This window comes from Dryobates pubescens, chromosome 18, assembly GCF_014839835.1.
Source record: "Dryobates pubescens isolate bDryPub1 chromosome 18, bDryPub1.pri, whole genome shotgun sequence".
Lineage (NCBI taxonomy): Eukaryota > Metazoa > Chordata > Aves > Piciformes > Picidae > Dryobates > Dryobates pubescens.
In genome coordinates, this window is record NC_071629.1 from 11,159,584 (window position 1) to 11,183,289 (window position 23,706).

The 23,706-nt window shown below is 36.5% G+C and overlaps 1 protein-coding gene across 5 annotated transcripts in view; it reads left to right on the forward strand.

The window, feature by feature from the left end:
- Positions 1-23,706, forward strand: part of STAG2 (stromal antigen 2) — a 74,975-nt gene that overhangs the window by 17,891 nt on the left and 33,378 nt on the right. For all 5 annotated transcript variants that reach the window (XM_054169757.1, XM_054169753.1, XM_054169756.1 and 2 more), the window contains exons 2-4: positions 18,544-18,688; positions 19,655-19,733; positions 20,911-21,072. In XM_054169757.1, coding sequence (XP_054025732.1) covers positions 18,645-18,688; positions 19,655-19,733; positions 20,911-21,072 — 285 coding nt within the window. In that variant the 5' untranslated portion in view covers positions 18,544-18,644. The remainder of the gene's footprint in view (positions 1-18,543; positions 18,689-19,654; positions 19,734-20,910; positions 21,073-23,706) is intronic.

Genomic DNA, 23,706 nt, shown 5'->3' on the forward strand with positions numbered 1-23,706 from the left:
TTTCCTATGAAGTGTTAGAAAGGCACTTTTTTTTTTTTTTTAAAGTGTTAAAATATGTTAGGTTTATGAAGATTTCCCTGCCCATAGAAATGTGAAAGCCCAAAATCAACTTCCAAGTTCACAAAGCAGTTAGCAATTCCATTTTGCTCTTGCATGTCTTGATGGAGAGCATACAAGCCATGTGTGTTTGTCATCTCAGGACAAGTTTTTATGTGAGACCAGTCAATTTTAACTGAAATGATTAATTTCTGTGGACTAAGTAGTACAAGACTGTGTTCTTGAGTAAATGTTAATAAGAAAGTTTATGTAATACGTTTCTCCCTTTTTAAAAAACGTGCAGTGCTTCTAATCTCACTTTGACAAGCAACAGTGTGTGCTTCAGAAACTGTGCTATGAAAACCCAAGCTTAGGAGAGTGATTGTTGAAGGCCAGAGACACATTGGTGAGCAGGTGTGCTGCTGAGACCTTGAGGGAAGTGGGTTAGGGTTAAGTTAGATGAGCCCCATCAGAGGAATTTTCAAATAATGTATTTGGTTTATGTAATTCTAATGAGGGAGGCTTAAAACTGGGATGTGCTACAAAGTTTGAGTTCTTTAGAGTAGCCTAAACCACCTTGGTAGGTTGACTAGTGGATGGTCATCCTTAATGCTTTGGTCAACTGTATTTAACTGTTTGCAGTTCTCTGTACAATGTACCTAGCTTAAAGATCTGTAAGATCTTATTGCTAAGAAATTTTCTAATTTCTTGTCAGTAGCATTTGTTCTGGCATTTTTCTGGAAACTACACCAATGTCCAGTCACAAGGGGGACAATAGTATGTATTTAGATTCTTAATGCTTTTTTCTTAGGACTGAAACATGGGATTCTAGTATGTAGCCTCTAGAAAAACATTTTGGATTCCACAGTAGTCATATGAAGACAGTGACTTAAATGTTTTTTATGAAAATTGCTTTTCTATTCTTACACCATGGCGTTTTCAGGGAACACCATACAGCTTGCCCTGTTTGAAGGGTAACTGTTATTTTCATAGCCTGTTTTTAAGAAGTAAGATTAAAGGTTGTCTTTTCAAATAATGGTTACATTAATTGTGGTGACCAACATATTTTAGTACATACATACTGTAAGTGGATTTCACTGAACATAATTTTGATTGTAGTGTCAGAATTATGACAGAGCTTTCCTTACTAACCCCTGATAAATCAGTTGATGAGTTACTGTGTAGATTTGTACTTCGACTGCCTGTACTCCATGTGCTTGTACGATTTTTAGTTATTAATGAAGAATTGCAGAAACCTTCCAGAAGTTCCAAGCAGTTGTCACAGTTTAGTGAGATTCAACACATTTAGTAAAAATGCATGATTTCCTTCTGATCTTACTGTAAGGGATCACAGAGAATGCGGGGAGCCTGTGCTGCAGGGGCAAGTAGATTGATTTTTAGAGATGCAAATGAGTGCTGTCTGTATGGTAATACTTGAGAACGTTTGGAGAACTAGGCATCATCTATTACAATGCATTATCCTTTTTCATTCTCTCCAGGTATGAAAGTACAGGCAGCACTGGGGCAGACATAGCAGAAATTTTGCCTACTGTAAAATGGCTGGGGGAAGCAAGGAACGTGAAATACTTTATTCCAGCTATGTAGTTTTCTTTGGATTCTTGGGTGTTCATTAGTATTTTGGTTTCAGGCTGGGTTATTGGAAAGCAGGTAACCTATATCCAATGCCAAAAACTTTCTCCCATATAAAAGTTTGCAAAAGGTTTTGCTGTGAAATTATTATATTAAATTACACTATTCTAAAGGTTTCTTAAAATAGTGCTCTTCATAAGTTATATTATGTTTGTATTACAAATACTCAAATACCAGTATTTCCTGTGAAAGGTGGGAATTTGGTCAATTGTGGATGAATGGTTTTATCAGTAGGTTCTCTTGAGTCTTGACAAAATGCATGTGCATCCCATCTTTCATGTGATTGAAGGGTGTAGAATACTGCAATATTGCTGATTTGAGTTTTGCTGGCTTATAACTTCTCAGGTTAATACAAATCATGAGGCCTTTCATTTTTTCCCCCCCTCTGCCAGTAGCAGTGTGGGGCAGTTGTTATCTGCCTGTGTGCATAGTTAGATTTGTGTTATTGATGTTGCTTTTATCAACCATGAGCAGTTTCTAGATAATATCTTGAAGACGTATTGTTTCCTTGGGGATTTACTGCATTTGCAACATCACACCTCTGATCCTCCTGCTTATGGAATATGATTATCTGCCATTAGTACTGAATACTTAAACATGGTCACTGCGTGGTGTTCCCTTCTTGGTGATTTTTTTTTTTTGTGCTGCTTGTTATTATGGTGCTTTCTCTCCTGTGTTTAATTTTTGTTGACTGTTTTTCACACATAGTGGTGTTGTTTTGTTTTTTTTTTATTATTCATCATTACAGTAGAAGTTCTGCATAGTTGTTAGTCTTGCTGACAGAAACGTTGGTAGATTTTTGCACAATGAATGATTTGACAAAATGTGTTTTCTTCATTTCCCCAGGGAAGATAGAAGTTCTACCCTAACAACAATCAGTCAGTTTCTTTAAAAAGATTTAATTACAGGTGCTTTCTGTTGTTTGTTCCCCCTTTAGTCTTGTGTGCTCCAGAAAATAGAACAATCATGTCCAGAATTTTTGGGTTTTGCCTTCATATTTCTTACATGAGAACTATTAACAAGTAGCAGGGCATATTGCCCATTAGAGGCCATGTGATGCAGGAGAGCATCAAATGATACTTCATCCCCAGTGGTGTAAATCTTTAGTATTGTCATACTTATGACAATAATTATTGTCACACTCTACTACTGTGCTGGAGATGGATATTATATGAAATGAGGTTGTGATTAATTTTTACATCTTAATAAATAGTATTTATTCAGTTTGCTATTTTGATATACATGGGAATCTTAAAATTTGTTCTTTTTTGTCTCGGGATAGGACACCATTGTTGTGTGTAAAGTTTGTGTTAATTCATCAGAAATTTGGTGACATCTCTTTTGTCCCTTGACAAATACTGGCTTCCATTTTGAACAAGAATACTGTTTTGGTAAAGGAGAACCATTTAATAGCATGGTTTTATGTTGGTGCTTGAGGGTTGTAAATACCAATCTGGCAAATACCTGGAGATTTCTTGAGCTGGAAAGTGCTGCCTGTGTTGCTCCAAGGAGTCACGTCATATGTAAAGTGAATGCTTGATGAATACTTCATTTTCTTCAGGGTTATTGGAGGAGGTGAAAATCTTACGGTGTATGAGAGTCTGAAAATAATGTTGGAGAATTGTGTACTTCCCTGCAAAATGGTGCTTTTTTCTCCTATTTAAACTTAAGAAAATTGATTCTTGTGGAAGTAAAGTGAAGATACCTTCATATAATTTAAAATTATCAATTTATACTATTACAGGTTTTCACCTATCATAATTTTCTCCCCCATCAGTTCTTTTGGGGTGTGTGAAGAGACTAACTGATTGCAGTTGTAAAATATGCATATTCGGTTGGGATGTAATAAAGAATTAAATACAGAAATACTGTAATGTAAAGAATGATAAAACCTTTGTTGCTGTAGAATGTAACTTTTAGTCTGTCATTATATTGTCTGATAGAGAATGGCATACAACTGTTTTGCTTGGGAAGATGAGATTAGTATTTGTATAATGCTACAGAGAAATCTGATGACATTCTGTTAGGCCTAGACTTGTAAGGTGTCCTTTGTGGATTGGTGTTTTCGTAGTCAGAGTAAAATGACACAATTACTTCCTTAACTGTGTCCTAGGTGTTGAATTTTTTTGCAGCTTTTTCAAGAAAGCTGAATGAACAACAGTTTTGATGGAGTACTTTCTGCTTTCTTGTTATTGCTGCTTGCTAGGATTAAAAGGCTTTTGTAGAGCTTGTCACTGGTAGTGTTTACTGTGTATAAATTTAGTGCCAAGGCTTGATGTCTAGTTTTGAACACTTACTATGCTTTTTTTTATTAATACACGTGAATCTCAACTGGAGTTAATTCAAAATGGCAGAGTTTTGTGAATTAAGTAATATCACTGGTCCTTGTTATTTATTTTTAAATTTTCTCTGATGGTGTTTGTTTTATTTTGCTGTCAAAACACTGTTGCTGTTTGTGTGGTTTAGGCCTTCAAATGATCTGCATTCTTAGACCTTACCTTACGATTTAAATTAAGTTCACAAGTAACTAATTACTAATTGTCCTGTGGTCCATCAGCATTCTTCTACGACCTTTGTAAGGGTGGTGGGTGGTGTGGTGTGTGCTGTTTTTTTTCTTTCTTTCCTTTTTTTTTTTTCTTTCTTTTCTTTTCTGTCTGGCTCCTTCTCTTCTGGTCTGCTTTTCTTACCTTTGTTCCTTCCCTGCAGCTATGACTTGCACGAGAGGAATTTTACTAGTTTGTGACCTAGCAAGAGTATCTTGCTATGATCACCTGCAGGAAGTGCTTACATATCTTTCTGGTTTTATTCCTTCTGCCTTATTTTTAGTGGTCTGTGTATTATATCAGATTCTGTGCTTCTCCAGTAGTTTTTACACTTGGTATATAAAGTCTAAAGTTAATTCACTAGTAATAAAGTGTATGTTCTGCAATCAGTTTTTTTGGCTGGCATCTGTTTCACAGTAATGAATTAGTAGCAATTCCTAAAATAATCTGTTGACTGTCTAGAGAATTGTAGAAAGTTGGCATTTAAAAATGTTTCTCATAATGAAAAGTGAGCAGCTTTAATTTAATCCATCATTTCTCAGAAAAACTTAACAAACTTCAGATGAACTGCATGTACGTATTTGTTAAAATAAATTTAAAAAAAAATATTTTTTCCCCCCCCTCTTGACCTCTTGCCTTTCTGTAATCTCAAAACCACCCTGAAGTTAGAAATAATATTCTAAGGTTACAGATTTAGGGTAGTTTTGTTTCATATTTAAAAAAACCCCATACCTCCTCACCTCCTTCAAAAAGCCAGTCACCATCACCCCAAGAAAAGCAAACAAACTCGCCCCACAAATGACACAAAACAGCTAACAAAAAAAAAACAACCCAAACCACCAAACAATAAAAAACATGAAACCAATAAAAACCCCTACCTTACTTGCCGTGGTGCTATCTGTTTTTTGCTATTGTCTCTTCAAGTCCTAACAGCAGTTGAAAAATGTGGCTCTGATTGCAGGTTCATTTTAGGTTGCTTGCAAGACTGTTTAATGATCTAGGATTTTCATACCCTAGGGCAAGATTATAGTAAGTGGAGGTCAAGCTGAACAACCGCCAGACCTAATTTACACTGGGATAAAAATGTTCTTGTCTAACAATTAGATTGAATGTTATTACCTCTTTCCTAACTTTTGCTAAAATTTGGTTTATATTATTTCAAGACCAAGGCAGTCTTATGCCAAAAAAGCATCCTCTGAACCGGAATATTTGCCTCACCTTTCAAATACAAGAAATAGCACAGCATCAAGTATACATAGTAATGGCCCCTGTCATGCTTATTGTGAAGAAATAGGACACTTACTCAGAATATATTCTTAATATGTAAACTTCTTAGTATTGTGTCCACAAGAAAGCAACAGTCGATGCTGAAACAGTGAAGGAAAGGATCTTGGAAAGATGTAACCCCTCATTTTATTTACATTTAGTCTTCCAAGACAAATGTGATAATTGTTTCGGTAGGATTATTATAATAGCTTCTTCAGATCAATTAGTTAATAACCTGTATTTTGCAACTTACATTGTAGATCAACGAGAAGTTAGTCCTGTAGGTTAGGTGAGGAATTAAACCTTACCCTGAAATACTGCAACAAATTACACTTACTTGTATATGGACAAACAAAAGTGGAGATGGCAAACAGATTTCTGTCAAAGCATTATGTTATTGTAACTGGATGCCAGGTGTTCAAGAGGGGATTGGATGTGGCACTTGGTGCCATGGTTTAATCATGAGGACTGTGGTGACAGGTTGGACCTGATGATCTTTGAGGTCTCTTCCAACCTTGGTGATTCTGTAAATGTGTAGATATTTTATGAGGTGATGTTAACTTCTAGTGGCATTCCTCTATAGGAGTTCCATTAAAATTTTAGAAAATACTGACTACAAACTTATTCACAACCAGATATTACCTCTGTAATTCTGATCAGCAGTGCAACAGCATGAGAATTCTATACTGCTGATTTGTTGTACAACCAATTCTAAACACAAAATGGCTATTTGACTAAGAAGAACACAACACTGGCCGTTTGCATTAGTAATGTAAAGAGATTAATATAGCTCATCACTGATCCAGTGTTCTTACAAAATCAGTGTCTGGGGCATTAAGACTATGATGTGAAGAAATTTACTACTTCGTGATACTTAAGTACACTAGGAAATTTTTTTTGTGTGTAAAGGTATTCTAAACATAAAAGAATCCAAATCCAGTTACTTAATTTTTTTGTCTCTTCCCACAGACAGCCCTATGATAAGAAATGATCTGTAATAGATTACTTTTAAATTTTTTTTTTTTAAAAGTAGACCTAAACCCACCACACTTAGTTTCCTAAGAACTGAACTTCATGTAAGTAGTAAATGAATTTTCCAGAACCTTACCAGATGGACAGCTTTTAATTTGATTTGATGTTAAAATCCTGAACAGTGGTCTCAAACAATTGGTAAAAATAATTGGCTAACAAAATCTCTTGACTGTAAGAGCAGAGTCTGCCGAGTTCAAGACAGGAGTAATTAATTATGTAATTGATGGCTAACCAATTAAGCCAAAGAAACGCTGCTCTTGAATAAGCAGCTGAGACAGCTCAGTAACTTAAATGGGATATTCTACTAGATACCTTTTTTCCCAGAAATTTAGATACATTAATGAAGAAAGTATATTGATTTATTTCAGCATTGCATCATTGTGCAACATGAAATGGAGTAGAAAGATCAAAGCAATCTGAAAGTGGTATTGCCTGTTTGAAATAATCCCTTTTCTGTCCAACTTTAAAATAGTCAGAATTATTATTTAATAAGAAAATTTAAGAGAAACCGAAGTGGAGCTGAAAAAGGTCTATACACTTACCAGTATGTTGTGTTCTCAATTGCTGAGTTACCCATTTAGAATTTGAGTGTGGCAAAATGGGGGGATATGTGTTTGGTACAAAACAGAGGAAGAGAAGCCTGTGTGAAGGGTAGGAATGCAGTTAATTATGAAGTCACAGTAATTGTTGGGGGAGATGCAGTGGCAGATACAGCCCTTTGCAATCTCTGAATTCTCATTTTAGTAATTGGAGGTAATTTCAGACTGATAAATCAAAGACAAGCATCAACTGAAAACCACCAGAAGATGATGGAGTTCAGATAATACATTAAAAGCTGAAAGTATAGTCAGCGACTGAAGCATTTTTCCACATAATTGTTGGACACCTATAGGTTTTGATAGTTGTCCTCTGGTGACTTCTGCTGTGTCAGCTATGTTTTCCATTTCTGTGTTTGAGGTTACCACTCACTTAATGAAAGTCAGCAAAATTTGATTTGTCAGTTCTTTAGTCCTACGTATTTGTAGTTCAGAATGTTAGCCTTAATTGCCAGTGGAGATGAGCTGTCATTAATAGATCTGACTGTGAACCAGAGCATATGAAATGTGAGAACTTGATCTGTGGCGGGAGTTTCTATTTTTTTTTGCTTGGTTGTTGTTTTTTCTAATGGAATGATAATGTTTGATGTAGCTGTGTTTCCCCTCCTGCCTTGTAGCAGGTTCAAGGAAATGGTTGTTCAGCAGTGAATTTGTCAGCCACACAAAATCACAAGTATTAAATTGCTGCTGTGTATAATATAGCTGCCGTAAACATTCAGCACTGCAGTGAAATGGTGTTTAACATCTTGCATGTACTTGCCAAGTAGATTTTAGCAGAGAAAAATGTGGGGTTTTAGTACACTTGGTATTAAAGGAGATAATAAACTGCAGTGACCGAAAGGAGGTTCTTTCTATGTTTAAGATGCAGAAAAAAACAATAGCTTAAATTCTTCACATATACCCAAGATTACATTTTTGTCTCAGCTCTCATTTAGCATGAGAGACTTGTTTCATCTGCTGGAGGTGAGGGTTATTAGGAAGTGATTGGTACCTTCAGGCCCTAGAAAGGTGCTGTGTTTCATGTAATTCCAGGAGTATGGGGCAGTTCTCTGAATTCAGCTAACTGATGTTATAGGGTACACCCTTTTCCAGAATGCCTCTCTTGGAGTGGGGGAAGGGGGAGGAATCATAGCACATGTAGTTTGTTTAAGAGACATCTGGCACTACTGCTCCTCTTTTTTTTTTTTTTTTTTTTTTTCCCTCTTTTCCCCTTCTTTGAGAAAAACTACAGGAAAAAGAGGATGGAAGTAACTACCTTATCTCCACAGCTTCTACTGTGTTGTTGAGCTACTAAGTATGAAAGTTACAGAAATATTTTTTTATGTGTTGAACATCGCTTAAGTAAAATATTTACTGCAAATTATGGTACTTGTATAATGCAACCAGTATATTTACAACAAAATATTAATTTAGCTGAAGGCTGTAATGGCTTTTAAAAGGAGGGATCTGCTAGCTTTATTTACATCATCAATTTGCTCAAGAACAAAAACATAACACTTTTTAAATTTTCAATTTTATTTTATTAAATGGAGAAACCAAGGGTTTAATTTTTCTTAACATTTTGTGTTTTAGATCACTGTGAAATAAATGCTCCTGTATCCCTATGGTGCCTAATGCACAGCATTTGAGAGACTTACAGAGGAAGATACTTTCAAAGGGACATGTCTCAGTAACCTTTGCTTCAGAATATTTTATACACACCAAGAGTTTCTCAGCCTACTTAGTAAAATGATTTTGGTTTCTAAAAAAATGGTTTTGATACCTTATCTTCATGTTAGCTTTCATTAAAAAAAAGTAGCGTGCTGTAGCTCTCCCAGTTGGCACATTTTGTTGCCTGCAACAAGTACAAGGAATTAGAGTTGAAAGAACTTATTGATTTGAATAATGCCAATATTTTTGCAGTATTCTTAGGATGTACACAAGTGACCGTGATGGTTTCCTTTGGATGTTTATTGAGTATCAGTAGCTAACTGGTAGCTCTCCATATATGGGACTTCAGCACCAGCCATCTCTCCCACAAAATTCTTCCTTTAGGATGAATAGGAAGGATGATTGCACCTGACTTGGTGCTGATAATTTTTTATTTTTTCATCAGCTGTTGAATTGTTAACAGATTACTATTACTAGCTTCCTGCATCGTGGATATATTTGTTTCTCTAAACTGTATGGAAGAAAACCATGCACATCACAACTGCTGTTTCATATAAAATTAGTATTCATTGCAGCAAATCTCTCAACACACCGGTTGGGATTTTAGCCCAAATGTTACAAGAGAGAACGAGAGCAAAATGTTGGGTATTAAAGATCTTTTAAGTTATGACTGAGGATGTATGGAGCACAGATGTTCTGAGGTTGGCAGAATTGCAGAGATTACTTTTTAATGAAAGATAACAAGGTTTCTATCTGTATTTCTTCTGGTTTAGAGGTGAAGCCAACTTTTGCATGCATGAGTAGTTGTTTGAATTTTATTCTGTAAGGATGGTTATTTTGATTGATTGTTGAAAGAGCCATAATCCAATTATGAAAGGCTTATACTGCTTGGTTGGATGTGGCACAGTATTTATTCCTTTTTGCTGAAATACTCATTTTCCTTTCTGATGGCACAGATGTTCATTTGAGCCAGGGAAGAGTGGTCGGCTGCTGGTTTTTTTTACACAGCCAGCAAGGTAATGGCAGTTTTTGGAGCTTCACTACAAGAAGGCTTCTGTAACTGCTGTTGTGAGGCTGATAATGGCAGTAGTTACCTGACTGAGGGTGACTGAAGAGTGCAGTGTGCTGGGGTGCAGAGCAGCTGCGTTCCTGCAGGTGGCCCTGAGGGAATTGAAGTGATGAAGAGATGCCATATCTGTAACCCTGGCCTGCTAAGAGGAAAGCTGGAATGGTGCAAGGGAAGAAGGCATGATGGAATGGCATCAGGAAGTACTGTCACACATCAGCCACCTCCCCACCCCCTTAAAGAAAAAAAATTAAAAATTTCTGATTAAGACTAAGGCAGTTTGACTTGTGCTTATATTCTTTTCTATTTGTTTCTGTGTTTGACTTAGTCCATTTAGTTCATGTCTGAAAGCAATTCAAACATTCTCACGTAGTGTGATGCTTCAGTTAAAACTCTGGTGGATCTCGGCAGATAAAACAACAGAACCGAGTAGGTTATAGCTTTTCTTATCCTGGAAAGCTTGGGACTACAGTGAGGAGTAGTATAGTGGGATCTTCAGAGGACTATAGAAAGTGCACTGGGCCCTGGGCTGATAGAAGCAGACAGGGAGATGTGCTTGAGAGATTTTACTTTGCACTCTTCAGTAGTTTTGTTATATGGAGATTTTCCTTATTTCAATAATCTAATATTGACTGTATCTTACACTAGCATCTAATGCTGTTGCAATATATATTGTGCAGTCCCACCTCCAGAATTTGTAGTTAAATTCAGTCATTCTTAGAAATGCCCAAGCAAAGTTTTGGGCACAAAGCCCTATTGATCCCCTTCTCAAAAGGGAAAGTCTCTTTGGTAGGAGGGGAAGCCGAGGCTCCTGTAGTGGGCAAACTTGCCGGCTCACATTCATCAGTGGAAGAACAAAAGCCAGGACTTGCCAGATGGGATAACTTGTCAGTTGGAGAACTCTGCCCATACTGTATCTGATTTGTCGCTGTTGGCTGCACATATGAACAATGATAATTCTGTTCTTGGCTTTTACTGTGTAGCTGGTTACCTGCTTGCTGTGGGTAGTGCCTGTACACCTTCAGACCTAATTTGTACAAGAACCAGCATTTAGAGGAGATATGCAGAGGACTATGCTTTTGAAAAATTGGTGTGTAAAGGGACATACTGATCTGTTCTGTAGATTTGCTTAGAAATTTAGGGCATTTAGGCAGCTAGGAGGTGTGCATCCCTTGTATCTTAGATGAACTACTACCTCTCTTTTGTAATGTTGAAGTAGGCATATGTGGCAGGTGGGTTTTTTTGTTTGTTTTAAATCTTGGTTGTCATCTGACTTGGTTTCTGTTCTTTCTAAGACTCTCATTTTCTGTGCAGTCAGACTGTAACATCTGGAAACCATCCTTTCTTCAGCAGGGAAAGATGTGACAGACACAATGAGGTGTAACTTCTACTTTTGTTATCTTACCTTTGCTTTTTAAAAAAAGCATCCAAAATCAAACCACTGAAAAGATGTATGGGAATTTCAGGTGCATTTTAGCAAGGCTCAAGAATGCTGTTGAGCAGAATCATTAGAGTAATACAGACGTTTTTCCCCTTAACAAGGGTAGTAGTTGCGTGTACAGTTTATTTTTTCAGTGTTTTGAAATGCTTAGATCAAGTGTTTTGAAAGTGCAGTTTTACTGAACAGTGTGAGTTCCTAAATTCAATACAATAATCTCGTGATTCAAACTGTAACACTATATTTATATTTCAAAATAGTATTCAACTTACTGCATTAAACATATTGATGTTATTAATGATACTTCAATGAATAATCTAAAGACTAGTATTGTAGTAGGATCATTTCCTTCCATAATAGCTGTTCCACATATTCATTAGATAAACCCAGCAACCCTCTCTTACTGAGAGAGGGACTATTTGGTGATAAATTAGGGTTAGCAGACTTTCTTATATGTTATTCACTTTTCAAGTCTCTGAACTTGGGGTGAAGTCTAAACCACCACTTCAGGTTTTAACCTGATCTTTTTCATATGCATTATCTTTGACCTGTGGTTTCCATGTATTTGGCTGTTTCCTGGGTGGTCTATTATGGGGATCACCATCAGCTTTTCCTCTGAAGGCTGGTAAGAACCACTTGTGTCTGTATGTGTGCAATAAGCTATAGAATGAAAGCACAGGAAATGCATGTGAAAAAATGAGTAAGGAGAATGCTTTGAGGAGAAGACAGCAAAGACTGGGCAGGTGCCTGGTGAATGTAAAGGTAGAACAGCATGTGTGTGTCACAGCTGTGGTAATTATCTGCAGGCTGGCTCTCCCCTCAGCAGGTGGTCAGCTGGGTGTGTGAGCCTGGTGTGGGATCTGGGCCTTACTGCTTGCTTTGCCCAACTGCAGCCATAGAACAGCGGTCTGGGCTGTGGCCCCTCCAAGGGGAAGGGCTGGAATATTAGTAGTAGCTGTGTGAAAATTCCTGTTGGCCACTTCTTTCCTTCTTGCCTTACATCAGAACAGTCACTGGCAAAGCTTGTTGTTGGATTTGTTGCAAAGGGTTTGACTTCAGGTGCCTTGGATACTTCATCTAGTGACTGCAGGTGGGGTTGATTCAGTTGACTTATCCAGTGAAGGGCTAATCGTGAGAGGAGGAAATGGTTTTGTTTTCATAATTTGCTGCTTGTGCATCTGAGTGCTAGAAGTGAGCAGAAACTTTCCTGGGTGTTTGGTGAGTGTCACAAAATTGTGTATTCTGAGATGGCTCTTTCTCACTTAATCTGAAGGTTTGTTGCATGCACTAGAGAGCAAATACTTTAAAAATTGAATAGAGAGAAGGCCAGGGAATAAAAATAGTAATGTGATGGCATAATATCAACAGCCTCCACAGCATTGCTTTTTCAGCTTTGAGAGATAAGTAGAAGAATGTGTGGACAGAAGTGGTGTGGAGGGTGTGCAAGAACTGGAAGTTTAGAAAAATTAAATTGTGAAGAAAGGGACTGAAGAAACAATACATGTATAAATTAGGGCATTTAGGTTCTTTGGAGTGCTATTAAGTGACTTTGGCACTGAGGACTGTTACTGTGTACACAGATCATGTCTGCTGGAAAGCATGGAAGAGTGTAGACTAATGATGTCTACTTCAGCTCTTCTTGTAAAGGAATTACAAGACTGATTTATTAAGCAAAAACCACAAAAATAACCACAGATCTGAAGGTATTAATTGCATTATTGTTCACTTTAGTCTTGATTATGCTATCCTAATATGATCAAAACTGCTGATACAGTTATAACTAAATCATGTTAAAGTACAGTTGTTACAATACAGAAAGCTACTTGAAGTATGTTTTCTGTATTTTACTCCAATTACAGAATTCCTTTAAAGCTGGTTGGCAGTTGAAATATTAGGTTGTGTAATATTAGTAGAAATAACATATGTAGAATTAACACTTTTCCAGAGCTGTAGGGAATATCCTGCATTTACTCAATCTTGTTTAATAATTCACTTATTATGGATGAATGCAAGAGTAATATGAAGAAGCTTACTTATTTTGGAGAAAATAAAACACAAAGAGCCAAACCTCATTTTGTAAAACAAAAGTTTAGACATACCCTGGTCTCTTAGAAAAGGAGAGGGGGATGTAACGTAGTTGATAACATCATTCCCTTTGAAAATAGCTAAGGGAAGATACTGGGTGTACTTCTGATCCTTTATTTAATTTTTTTTCTGACTAGCATTTTAACTGTTGCTGAATAATCAGTTCTGAAGCATCAGAATATCTAATTCATGGATAGATAAATAATTCAAGGATGAACTCTAGCCACACACTTTGTCACAATTTTAGAAGTTCTAATTTTTTGAATTGTGAAAGTGAGGTACTTGATTTAACAGGTGATTAACAGAGGGAAAAAAAACCAATACAGATCCTAACAGCCATCCTGCATTTTCAAAATATTTGTTGTGGCTGTGTAGCCTATTTTTAAGCTTTACATCTGTACCTTCTCAGAAGAAACAACAAATTTTACTGATTTTTGCCTTATAAAATGTTTAGAGAATAGATACCAAGAAACAGCAACAAAAAGGAGCATGTGTAGGGAACACATTCCAAACCAAAGCCCATGTACCTGAAAAATCTTTGCTGTGAGCTTGTTAAGTAACACTCTAGTTACTGCACTTACACCGGTGTATGAAACAGAAGCTTCTAGGACAGATCTTATGGGATTCTTTGTCATTTTCGTGTGTTTGTGTATATGCACATACTCTTTTAAGATAGGCTACTCCTGCATTATATTAGTTTGTTTAGCCTCTTTTTATAGATAGTAGACATTATGAGAGGACAGGTGGCAGTCAGCAGCTGCTGAAAATGTGTAATTGTGTGAATTTTGCTGTTGGAACATTGTAATTTTTTGCTGGATCCCATCATTTGGCCAGTACATTTCAATTAATCACAGCTATACTTCAATTAATTCCTCATGTATTGGTGGAAAATAAACCTTATACAATTCAGACCTGCTTTCCCGTGAAGACATATTCTGAGTTCTTTGTAGTGTTTCACACTTAGCTTTTCCTTTTATCAGACTACTCTTTTTTTTTTTTTTTAAAAGATAGAAACTCCTCTTACATTTAGACTGGGCAACGTTGTGTATGATTAAGTGTTCATGGACTACTTCTGTTGTTCCAGTGGTTTTTTTTAAGGTCATTAGCATTTGGGTAGCCAAAGTTTAAATGGCAAGAGGCAATAAAGACCTACATTATATCTGCTACTAAAATGTATTTTAAAATTGTTTTGCTTGCTTTTCAAAAATAAATCTGAGACTAGTCATAGTACGTTTAACTGTATGTATTTCTGTCTTTGCAAGAGTCATTGAATCAAACTCTTATGCATTTATTTCAGAAAAGACACAGGCATCTTTTAGTGCCTGTGTGCAATCTAAATATAAATCTAAGGAAGTGTGCTGTAATATTATTGCAGTTTTAGCAATCTATTATAAAGTTTATTACACAGAAATAACTAGGTCAACCTCTGGATGACCTGTCTTTTGGAGTTTCTTCAGTTAGCTTTAGGCTAGAGCTCCACCTTGTGATCTTTCAGCAGGATACATTTTCTTTTTATAGCTAATAATTTAATTATGATCTCATGAAGTTGAATGTCTTCAGAAAGTTTTCACAGACTTGAGAGATTTCAACATCTACTTGAGAAAATTTAAGTTGGAATTCTGTGAACATGCTAAAAAAAAATGAAGAGCTGCTTTTTATGATGCACTTCAGTTTACACTGAACTTAATAATCTGCTTACTAGACCACTCTTCCCTGATAATGTAGACGTTCAGTGTTTGGAATGACACCTGCAAGATTTTCAGTTTCCTCTTTTCAGACTGCACTGTGATGAAGTCAGTGAATTTTAAAAGTTTCGACAGCATGATTATTTGGACAGTTTCCCTTTCTCATTGACTTCCCAAACTGAGTGCTTTAAATGAGTCATCAAGTATGTGCATGAAGACTATGTGGCTGGCAGCAGACTTGAATTTCCAGAAGGTATTTACTGAGATTAAGGATAATGGGGAATGACCAATGCCAGTCTACTCCCAAAGCAAATGAGAACATCAAATGAAATTGTAAAGTGATAAATTCAGAAGATGCTTCTTGGTAGAATGGAGTTTGGCTATGGGAGTTCTTGTGTGGAATACCATCACTGTTGATGGTATACTGACTGTTCAGTCAGTAACTGAAAGTATTAATGAAAAATATATTGATAAAGGATTATAAAATAGCCTTTCTTGCTGAAAAAAATCCCTGAGTTACTTCTGGATGCCAGGAAGGTATGCAGGGGAAGCACTGCCAATAAGAGCAAAGCAAGTATGTTCCTTTTTGGTCAGCTTCTGTTTCACACTGCCAGAGAGGGTGTGCTGAATGATGTTGATTCTGCTGGTTGAGTCATACTCTGGATGCACGTAACTATTTTAAAATGATGCTTTGCTGGGACAAACGCAAGGACGTTTCTGAATCATTGCTGAAGTTTGAGCTTGACGGTAGAGATTCCTTGCAGTCTTACCTAGTATATTCTTGCAAGGCATTACTTTGTAGCTACTGTTTTCCGTACTACCAGTTTATAGTTGCACTCACGATGACCAGGTTGCTTCTTCCTTCAAGAAAAACAGTTCTTGCAATATAAATCTTAGTAGCTTAATGCTTCAGCATCTAGCAGGAACTTGTTATTTCTTTCCCATTTTATGAGGTAATTCTGACCAAACCATGCCATGTTTTCTTTCATGTTTTGTTCGTACTAAGTGTTCTTACAAGAAGTATAAATTGCAGTCAACTACTTCTGTAAAGTGATGTGACTTGAGGTAGAGAATGTGTATTAATATGTTTGCCCATTGTTTTTCATAGTTTTGTAATTATTTTTTCTCTTTAAAAATATTTCTGTGTTTGTAAGAGATTTGAGAATTTTTGCAGAATTTGATTGAACAATAGATTGGCTTTTCATAAAGGGAGTGAAAAATCATGTTAATTCTGTGAACAAGTGGTATAACTTGCCTTGTTTATCAGTACTCAAATTCTGTGGAATAGGTAATTTTACAATTGTAAATAGGTACTATTAGTAAGCCATAATGCAAAGTGTTCATGTAAGCAACCCGATTGTCACTTTAGTACATGACATAGCTTAATACTGAATAAAGTGAACTAGAAAAAGTCACATAATGGCGTGTTGATAGACAGATTGAACTTCAGTGAGGTTTTTGAAGTTTGCTGCTTCACTTTGCACTGCGATTAAATGACTAGAGTGTCCCCCAAAAAGGCTTGTGTGGCTGGAAATTACTTTCTTCTATTCTGTTTCTTGTTACTACTCTCTGCTGCCTCCCTCCTAACCAACCTTGCCCTTTACTGAGGGTCTCAGCAGCTGCAACCAAGGCACTGAAGTGTGTAGTGGTATTTTTCCAAATTCAATTTGCTGACAGGAATAGGAGCAAATCTTAAAAACAAATATTTAAATATAATCCCACGTGTAGAGCATTTTGTTATGTCACCAAATGAGCATGTGTTTTTATGGACTGAGTGCTATAATAACTCCTTGACACCAAAGAAGGGAGTTTTAGTCTGCCCTCCCCTGCTCATGACTACTCCTGGTACCTGCTGTTGAACTAGTTTAACTTGATGATAATTCACGGAAAAGAAAAATTCTTGAGATATGTTTTGCCTATTCTATAGGAGTTTTGAGTTAGGTGTTACTGAATGGCAGAACCTACAAAGATAAATGGCTGGGGGAGGGGATGTTGCCCTGCAAATGATTGGTTGCTGGAATGTGTGAATAGAGCAGGAAAGGATGAACCACATTGGTCATGTGCCTGCATGATTTTAGAGAAAGGAGAAGTGGGGTAACAAAGGTTACTGCCTTTCTGCTGTGGCAATGTTTTTGAAGGTTTTTATCTTCTACTGTGTTACGCTTTACTAGCTGCAGATTATCTTGAGAATCACCAGCCTATCTCAAACCTCCTCTCTTTTTGCCACTATTTCTTTCCACTCTGATTCTCTGCTTTTATATAATTGAAATGTGAAGGAAGAGAACATAGTAAGTTCAGGGTTTATGGTTTCTCACAGCTGTTTAAATTCTGGAAGCTACAGTGGCCCCTAGCATCCAAAATAAGCACTAGCAGGAAAAAAATGTTCAGCCTCTTTATCTCCATGCTCGATTGAAATTCAGTCTCTGAAGCATAGCTACCAGACATTAAGCAACATGTGCTTAGCATGCCAAAATTAAATCTTTCCCTCAAATACCTAATCACTCCAGCAAGCTGTAGTCAGCAGATGTTGTCTCTGAAGGCTTTTATTCCTCCTTGCTATTGTATCTTCAAAATACTTGAACAACGTGTTTTCCTAATTTAACTGTATGAAAGTTAGCTTGGGGCAGACAAAACTTTAGCCTGCATAATCAAATCTTGCATTTGAATTCTCCAGTAAGGCTTTTCCCCATGCCTTAAATATAAGAAAATGAGATAAATAAGAAAGTTTATAAAAAAAGATAGCTTTAAGTTGAAAAGGGAGTATTTTACAGTCTGAGTTTTTCTTAATAAAATGCTATGCTGTTTCTGATTTTTTTTTTAATTTTTTTTTTTTTTTTTTTATAATGGGGATAGTATATGATCTTAATTGATAGTCTTGTCAAATGCTTTAAATGTTACAATTATTTTAAGCCTGGTTTATCAGTTCTGGAAGACAGGGAGTTGTGAAATGGCTGGTTGTCACAACTTGTTATAATAGCTTGTCTGTGCAAAATGTCATGGGAGTTTAGAAACCAGAGGTACAAAGTTTGTATATGTACTGTTCTTAACTGTACACATACTGTGCTTTAAATTTAGCATCAAATCTGGGTTTGGTTTGGTTAGCTGGAAGTATCCTTGTGCTGTTAAGTCTGGCCTCTGCAGTGCATGTCATTACAGTTCAAACTTAAAGCTATTATGGATTTAGAAATGAAAGCTGAAAGCTGTTACTTGGAAGGTGTTAATGGAAACCATTACAGTTTGAGTTTGCTCATCCTACTCAGAAATAATTTTTTTCCCTTTCCCCCCAAATGTTTCTGTATTTTATGTTATTCTGATGCTTTTAACACTTGTTAAGGTACTTTGTAGTAAGATCATGGGAGGAACCAAAAATAGAAAGTCTTCGAACAGGAGAAAGCTTGGTTAGAAACAGGGAATGGTGTGATGTGACTTTTCTGTTTCCAAAAGTCTTCATATGTGGAAAATTTTTACATTGAATTTATTTTTTTTTTTCTTACAGAAGTTGTCCACTACAAAAGAAGAAAGAAAAGTAAGCTTGTACTTCAGACTGTTTTTTAAATATCTTTCTAATACAGTGGTGTTCCAGAAGATGATAAAGAAATGATAGCAGCTCCAGAAATACCAACTGATTTTACTCTCCTTCAGTAAGTGTTTCATTTCTAAATATACTTATTCTTCTTAGTGTTAATACACATAGTTTTTTTTCTCTTGGAAACAAAATGAGGCAATAGGATTCTAGATTTCTTGCTATTTAGATGTTGGAAAGGTTTTGTTTGAATTCTTTATTAAGTATTGAACATTAAATAAATTAAGTATTTTAGAAGTGCCTTGATTATTTTAAACCTGTTTTTAAACTTTGTTAATAGGAAGCCATTGTGGCATGCTCTTTTGTTCACGTGATGTACTTCTCAGGATTTTTTCCCTGAAAATGAAATGTTTTATTAAGAAAGCCTTTGATTAGGAATACCAAAATAAGATTCCTTTTATTAAGGCCTCTTTATGTGTTGAGAGAAAGTAGTTGAGGTATTTTCCCTGAATAACTGGAGCAGGTCACCATTTATTTAAAAGCCTCGAAAGAACTACAGATTGTCTTGTTGATGGAGAACTCTCACTTAAAATCTTTTACCTTTCAACATAAGTGCATACCTCTTTACTTAGTTTCTAATAGCAGGAAGAGAAGTTCTGAGGCACTTCTGTTGCAGGGGAAGGTGGTGGATTCTTTGTGCTGTTCCCCCCCCCCCCCCCCCCCCCCCCCCCGTTTTTTTGTTAGTGTTTGTGGCAGATATCTGTAATGTTCTTTGCATTTGAGATGATGTAATGTTTGTCATGTGCCACAAGCAAGGTGCTGCTGATATTTTCTATGCGTGTTCGCATCTTTTAACCTTTAACGTGGCTTTCTTCACAGGTAAATTGTTTTGAGGAGGCAGTGTAGGATGTGACTGTGAAGAGATGCTCTGATCTGCCACTTGACAGTAGTTGTAAACAGAAGAAAAAAGCAGTTTTACCGTTGAGTTGATTTACTGGACTGAAAGCATAATGTGACTTTAGGTAGTATATTTGTGAGTATTTCTGATGAACAGTGTAAATGGTTTGTCTCTTTATTTTTGCAGGGAGTCTGAAACACACTTTTCTTCCGATACAGACTTTGAGGATATTGAAGGAAAAAACCAAAAACAAGGCAAAGGAAAAGTATGTTCAGTTTATAAGCATACAGAAATGCTTCTGCTATTATGACTTGAAGAGTTCAGCACTTGCTTTGAAGCAGAAGGAGCTAGCACTGTTTTCTGAGAATGCAGCTGTTCTGTGAAAACAGTCCCTATTTGTATTGATACTTCCTTACTACTATGAAGGCATAAGGGATGTGGGGGGAGAAAAAGATTAGCTTCAATTTGATTAGACTTTCTGCACTTGTTCTATCTTACACTTGATATTTGGTGCTAATACAAACCATTTTGGATGGTGTCATTAATTTTGACTCTCTTTCAATTCAAAAAGTGAGCAGAAGCCAATAATGCAATCAAAGTTTTTGCTTAATTAGCTCTCAGACCTCTAACCCAGGGGGTTACACTGCCTGAATGAGGAGGTCTAAACCCACTTACAGCCCTTTTCTCCCTTCACTGGGCAGGTGCCCACCCTCCTGGATGGCTCCTGCCCATTTACTGGCTTGGCATCAACCATATGTGGCTACTTCCCAGGCATGGCACCAGCTGGCCTGCACTGTGGCTGCCTATCAGGCACCTGATATACCAGTACAGAGTACCCAGTTTTTAAGAGGTGCTGGTAAATAGTTTTATGCAAGTCATTTAATTTAAGGTGTTTTTTTTTTTTTGGTTTTTTTTTTTCCTTTCATGTTTCTGTTTGTCATACTAGATTTGAGGAATCAAGTACAGACAGCTGTCTGCTCTTCCTTGCCCCCACTTGCCAAAGTGTGCTCAAATGGAAAAAACAATAGGTTATGGAATTGCAGAGGAGACTGCGTGATGTATAAAGGCAGTTGCCTTAGCTGTTTTAAATAAAATCTGTATAATCTATTTTCCAGTTGAAACAGGAAAATATCTTTGCCTCATATACTGTCACTAATAGCAGTTTAGTTGCTGAAAGATTTTACAGGAAGGAAGAAGGAAATGGAACCTGTAGAATTCTTGTTGGGTTTTGTATCACCCAGGATCAGCTGTTATTGTCAACTCTGGATTTAAAATCTGGTTTCTGAAAACAAAAGGCCTTATTTGTAGTTGTCATGCTATGGATAGTGATTTTCTTATATATTGGGTTTGGGTGTTGTTCTGGTTTTGTTTTGTTTTGGTTTTTTTTCCAATTAAACTGCTATGTGATACCCAGTTACAACTCCTTGTGTGTGTGATTACAGACCTGTAAAAAAGGAAAAAAAGGGCCAGCAGAGAAGGGGAAAAGTGGAAACGGAGGAGGGAAACCTGGTGGTCCTAATCGGATGAATGGACATCACCAACAGAATGGTGTGGAAAACATGATGTTGTTTGAGGTAGTTAAAATGGGCAAGAGTGCTATGCAGGTAAGACTTGAGATATCTCGTCTCTATGGCTTAGATGGATATACAATTTAAATATAACAATATTTTCCTGTACATACAATTTAATAAAAATAAGCCTAAAGTAATGAATCTTTTCATAAGTTTTTAGTCACAAATTAAGATACTATTTTTTTAAAAGTAGTTGTGCATTGTTAAGGTTTGAATCGGAACAAACTGATTTTCATTCCTAAATGTCAGGTATGAATAATCACATCTATAATGAAGAAAGTCAAGCTATGATTCAAAGTGAATTTTCAGTATCCTGAATGAAGAAAGGTTGTTTTAAATTGCATGAGTTTGAAGTCCTTGTTGTGTGACTTCAGATACAAATGTGGTTTATGCCTGTAGCTGTCACAGAAGTTAAAACAAGAAATCTTTAGTTTGCAAATGTTCTTAGAGCTTAGATATAATTCTCTTTTGTCTCCCAATGTATAATAATCACTAGCTGCAACTTAGGGGAAATTTAGAATAGTCCTTAAGTTGAGATGGCTGATGTGTATTGCAACACTAACTAGGTGGAATTTGGGTCAGGAATTTTTAATCTGTCTCTACCTTAGGCCCTGTCTCCAGTGCATTTACTAGTAGGAATTAAATCAGTTTGTTAAGAAACGTGGCACTTTTATTTATTTACTTTCCTATCCCCCTTGCAGAAGAAAAAAAATAAATCAGAACAGTCAAGTGTTGTTTGCTTGACTGTGTATCTTGCAGTGGAGAGGGGGTTAAAGTCTAAACCTGTCAGCCATGAAGCCTTCCTGCTGACTCACTCATGTGACTTCTCAGCAGCCTCGAAGAAAGACTATCTTTGGGATTGAAATCTAGAGTTTACAGCTTCTGTGGTAGGCATGCAGGAAGCTGGACCTATATGCAGTTCTCTCTAGATTTGTAGGCTCCTGCGCTAGCAGTCTGAATGGTGTTGCAGAAATTTAGTTCAGACTTAAAAAAAAGAACAGACTACTTTGATGTATTTGCACAGAGAAGTCTGGTACTTCTGCAATTTGTGTTTTTCTGCTAGATTTCAAAGTGGGTAGAAAAGCTATACTTCTCGTAACATGCTCTGTGTGCTACATTTTCAGCCAGTTATCAGTGATGGTGTCTAAATGCCATGTTAACTTTTAGAAACTATATAGTCAAGAAATCTTTTGCTCTTCAAGAGAAAAGCAGATGTTTGCCAGGCCTGCATACTCTGAGTTGGAAAAATCGATACTTGGGTAATACAGGGGATCTTATTCAATGTATTTTGTCAAATTCAGTGAGAAAAGAATTATCATATTATTTAGAAATTAAAGTCCACTTCAGCACTTTGTTTAAAAAGTTCTCAGTGGCCCTCAGCACTTGCTTACCTGAGAAAACTTCAATAATTTTTATTTTATATTAAATTCTGTCTCATACTTTCTTCTGAGTTTAGTGTCTGTTCTCTGGCAAAAACGGATGTTTCATCCACTGAGAAAAATTGTTGGAGAAACTACTGTTTTGCTAGAGGTTATTTAAAATAAATTGTGGAGAAAAGGATGCCCAGCTGAAATGCTTCCCTTGTTCCTGGCATTATCTTCTTGCACAGTGACCTTTAGCTGTTTCCTAGATTATTTCGTCCTTCCCCACAGATCAATCAAATGAGTACTAGTTTGTGAGTTCTGCTCCTACTGGGAAGACTGACAGTTTCACTTGGAGTTTTTCATTCTTTTTGTCTTGCTGATGAAGGTTATGTATTATAGCATCAACAGTTTTAAATTTTAAGAGGAGGGATTTATCTATATCTCTGCTTAGCAATTTTTCTGTGTAGCAGCACCTTTGGTTTGTCCTTGCCTGAGAAAGTAAGCACTTGAACATACAGGCAAGAAGCAATGGAGATGCTATGTAGTCCAGTTGTCTTTTGGAAGTTCTGAACTATTCCATCATCTAATTTATTTAGAATGACTCTAAATTTTAGGGCAGGCTGTTACCATAGTCTCTTGTGCCTGTGTTAATGAATTTCATGATGTATGTTTTTGATGTTTGCAGTAGACAGTTTGTACTACACATGTGGATGTTTTAAACATAATTGCATGTAAATTCTCTGTTCTTGCAAATGTTTCCACAGGTTTTCTATTAATTTGCTTCCTTTTGAGATTTTTAGTAAAATGCTCATGTGGAAGGTGTCCCTGCCCATGGCAGTGGGGTTGGAACTAGATCATCCTTGAGGTCACTTCCAACCCTGACAGTTCTATGATTCTGTGATTCTCTTGTTCCTATTAGGTTTAGAGAATACAGAGTAATAAATGTCTATGCAGTGTAGGGCAGTGTTGTTCATCCTGTTACGGCTTGTGTGGGTAGCACATTTAATCAAAAAGACAACATTTTGAAAGAGTATTGGAAGTTAGAGCTGTTTGAAGTGAACATCTAAATAGTGCATTTAGAGAGGTGATACTTCTTTGAAAAAGGGGAAAAAAAGAGAATGCCTGTTGCCTGCTACTGTAAAATATACCAACTATTTCTGCATTCTTCCTCAAAAAAAAAAAAAGTTACTGTAGGACTGTGTGGTATTCCCGTGCTTTATTTAGGTGTCAGTTTTGTACTCGTGTATATTTATGGAATAAACTTGAACTATTTTCTTAAAAACTGCTTTTATGGCAGTAAAGG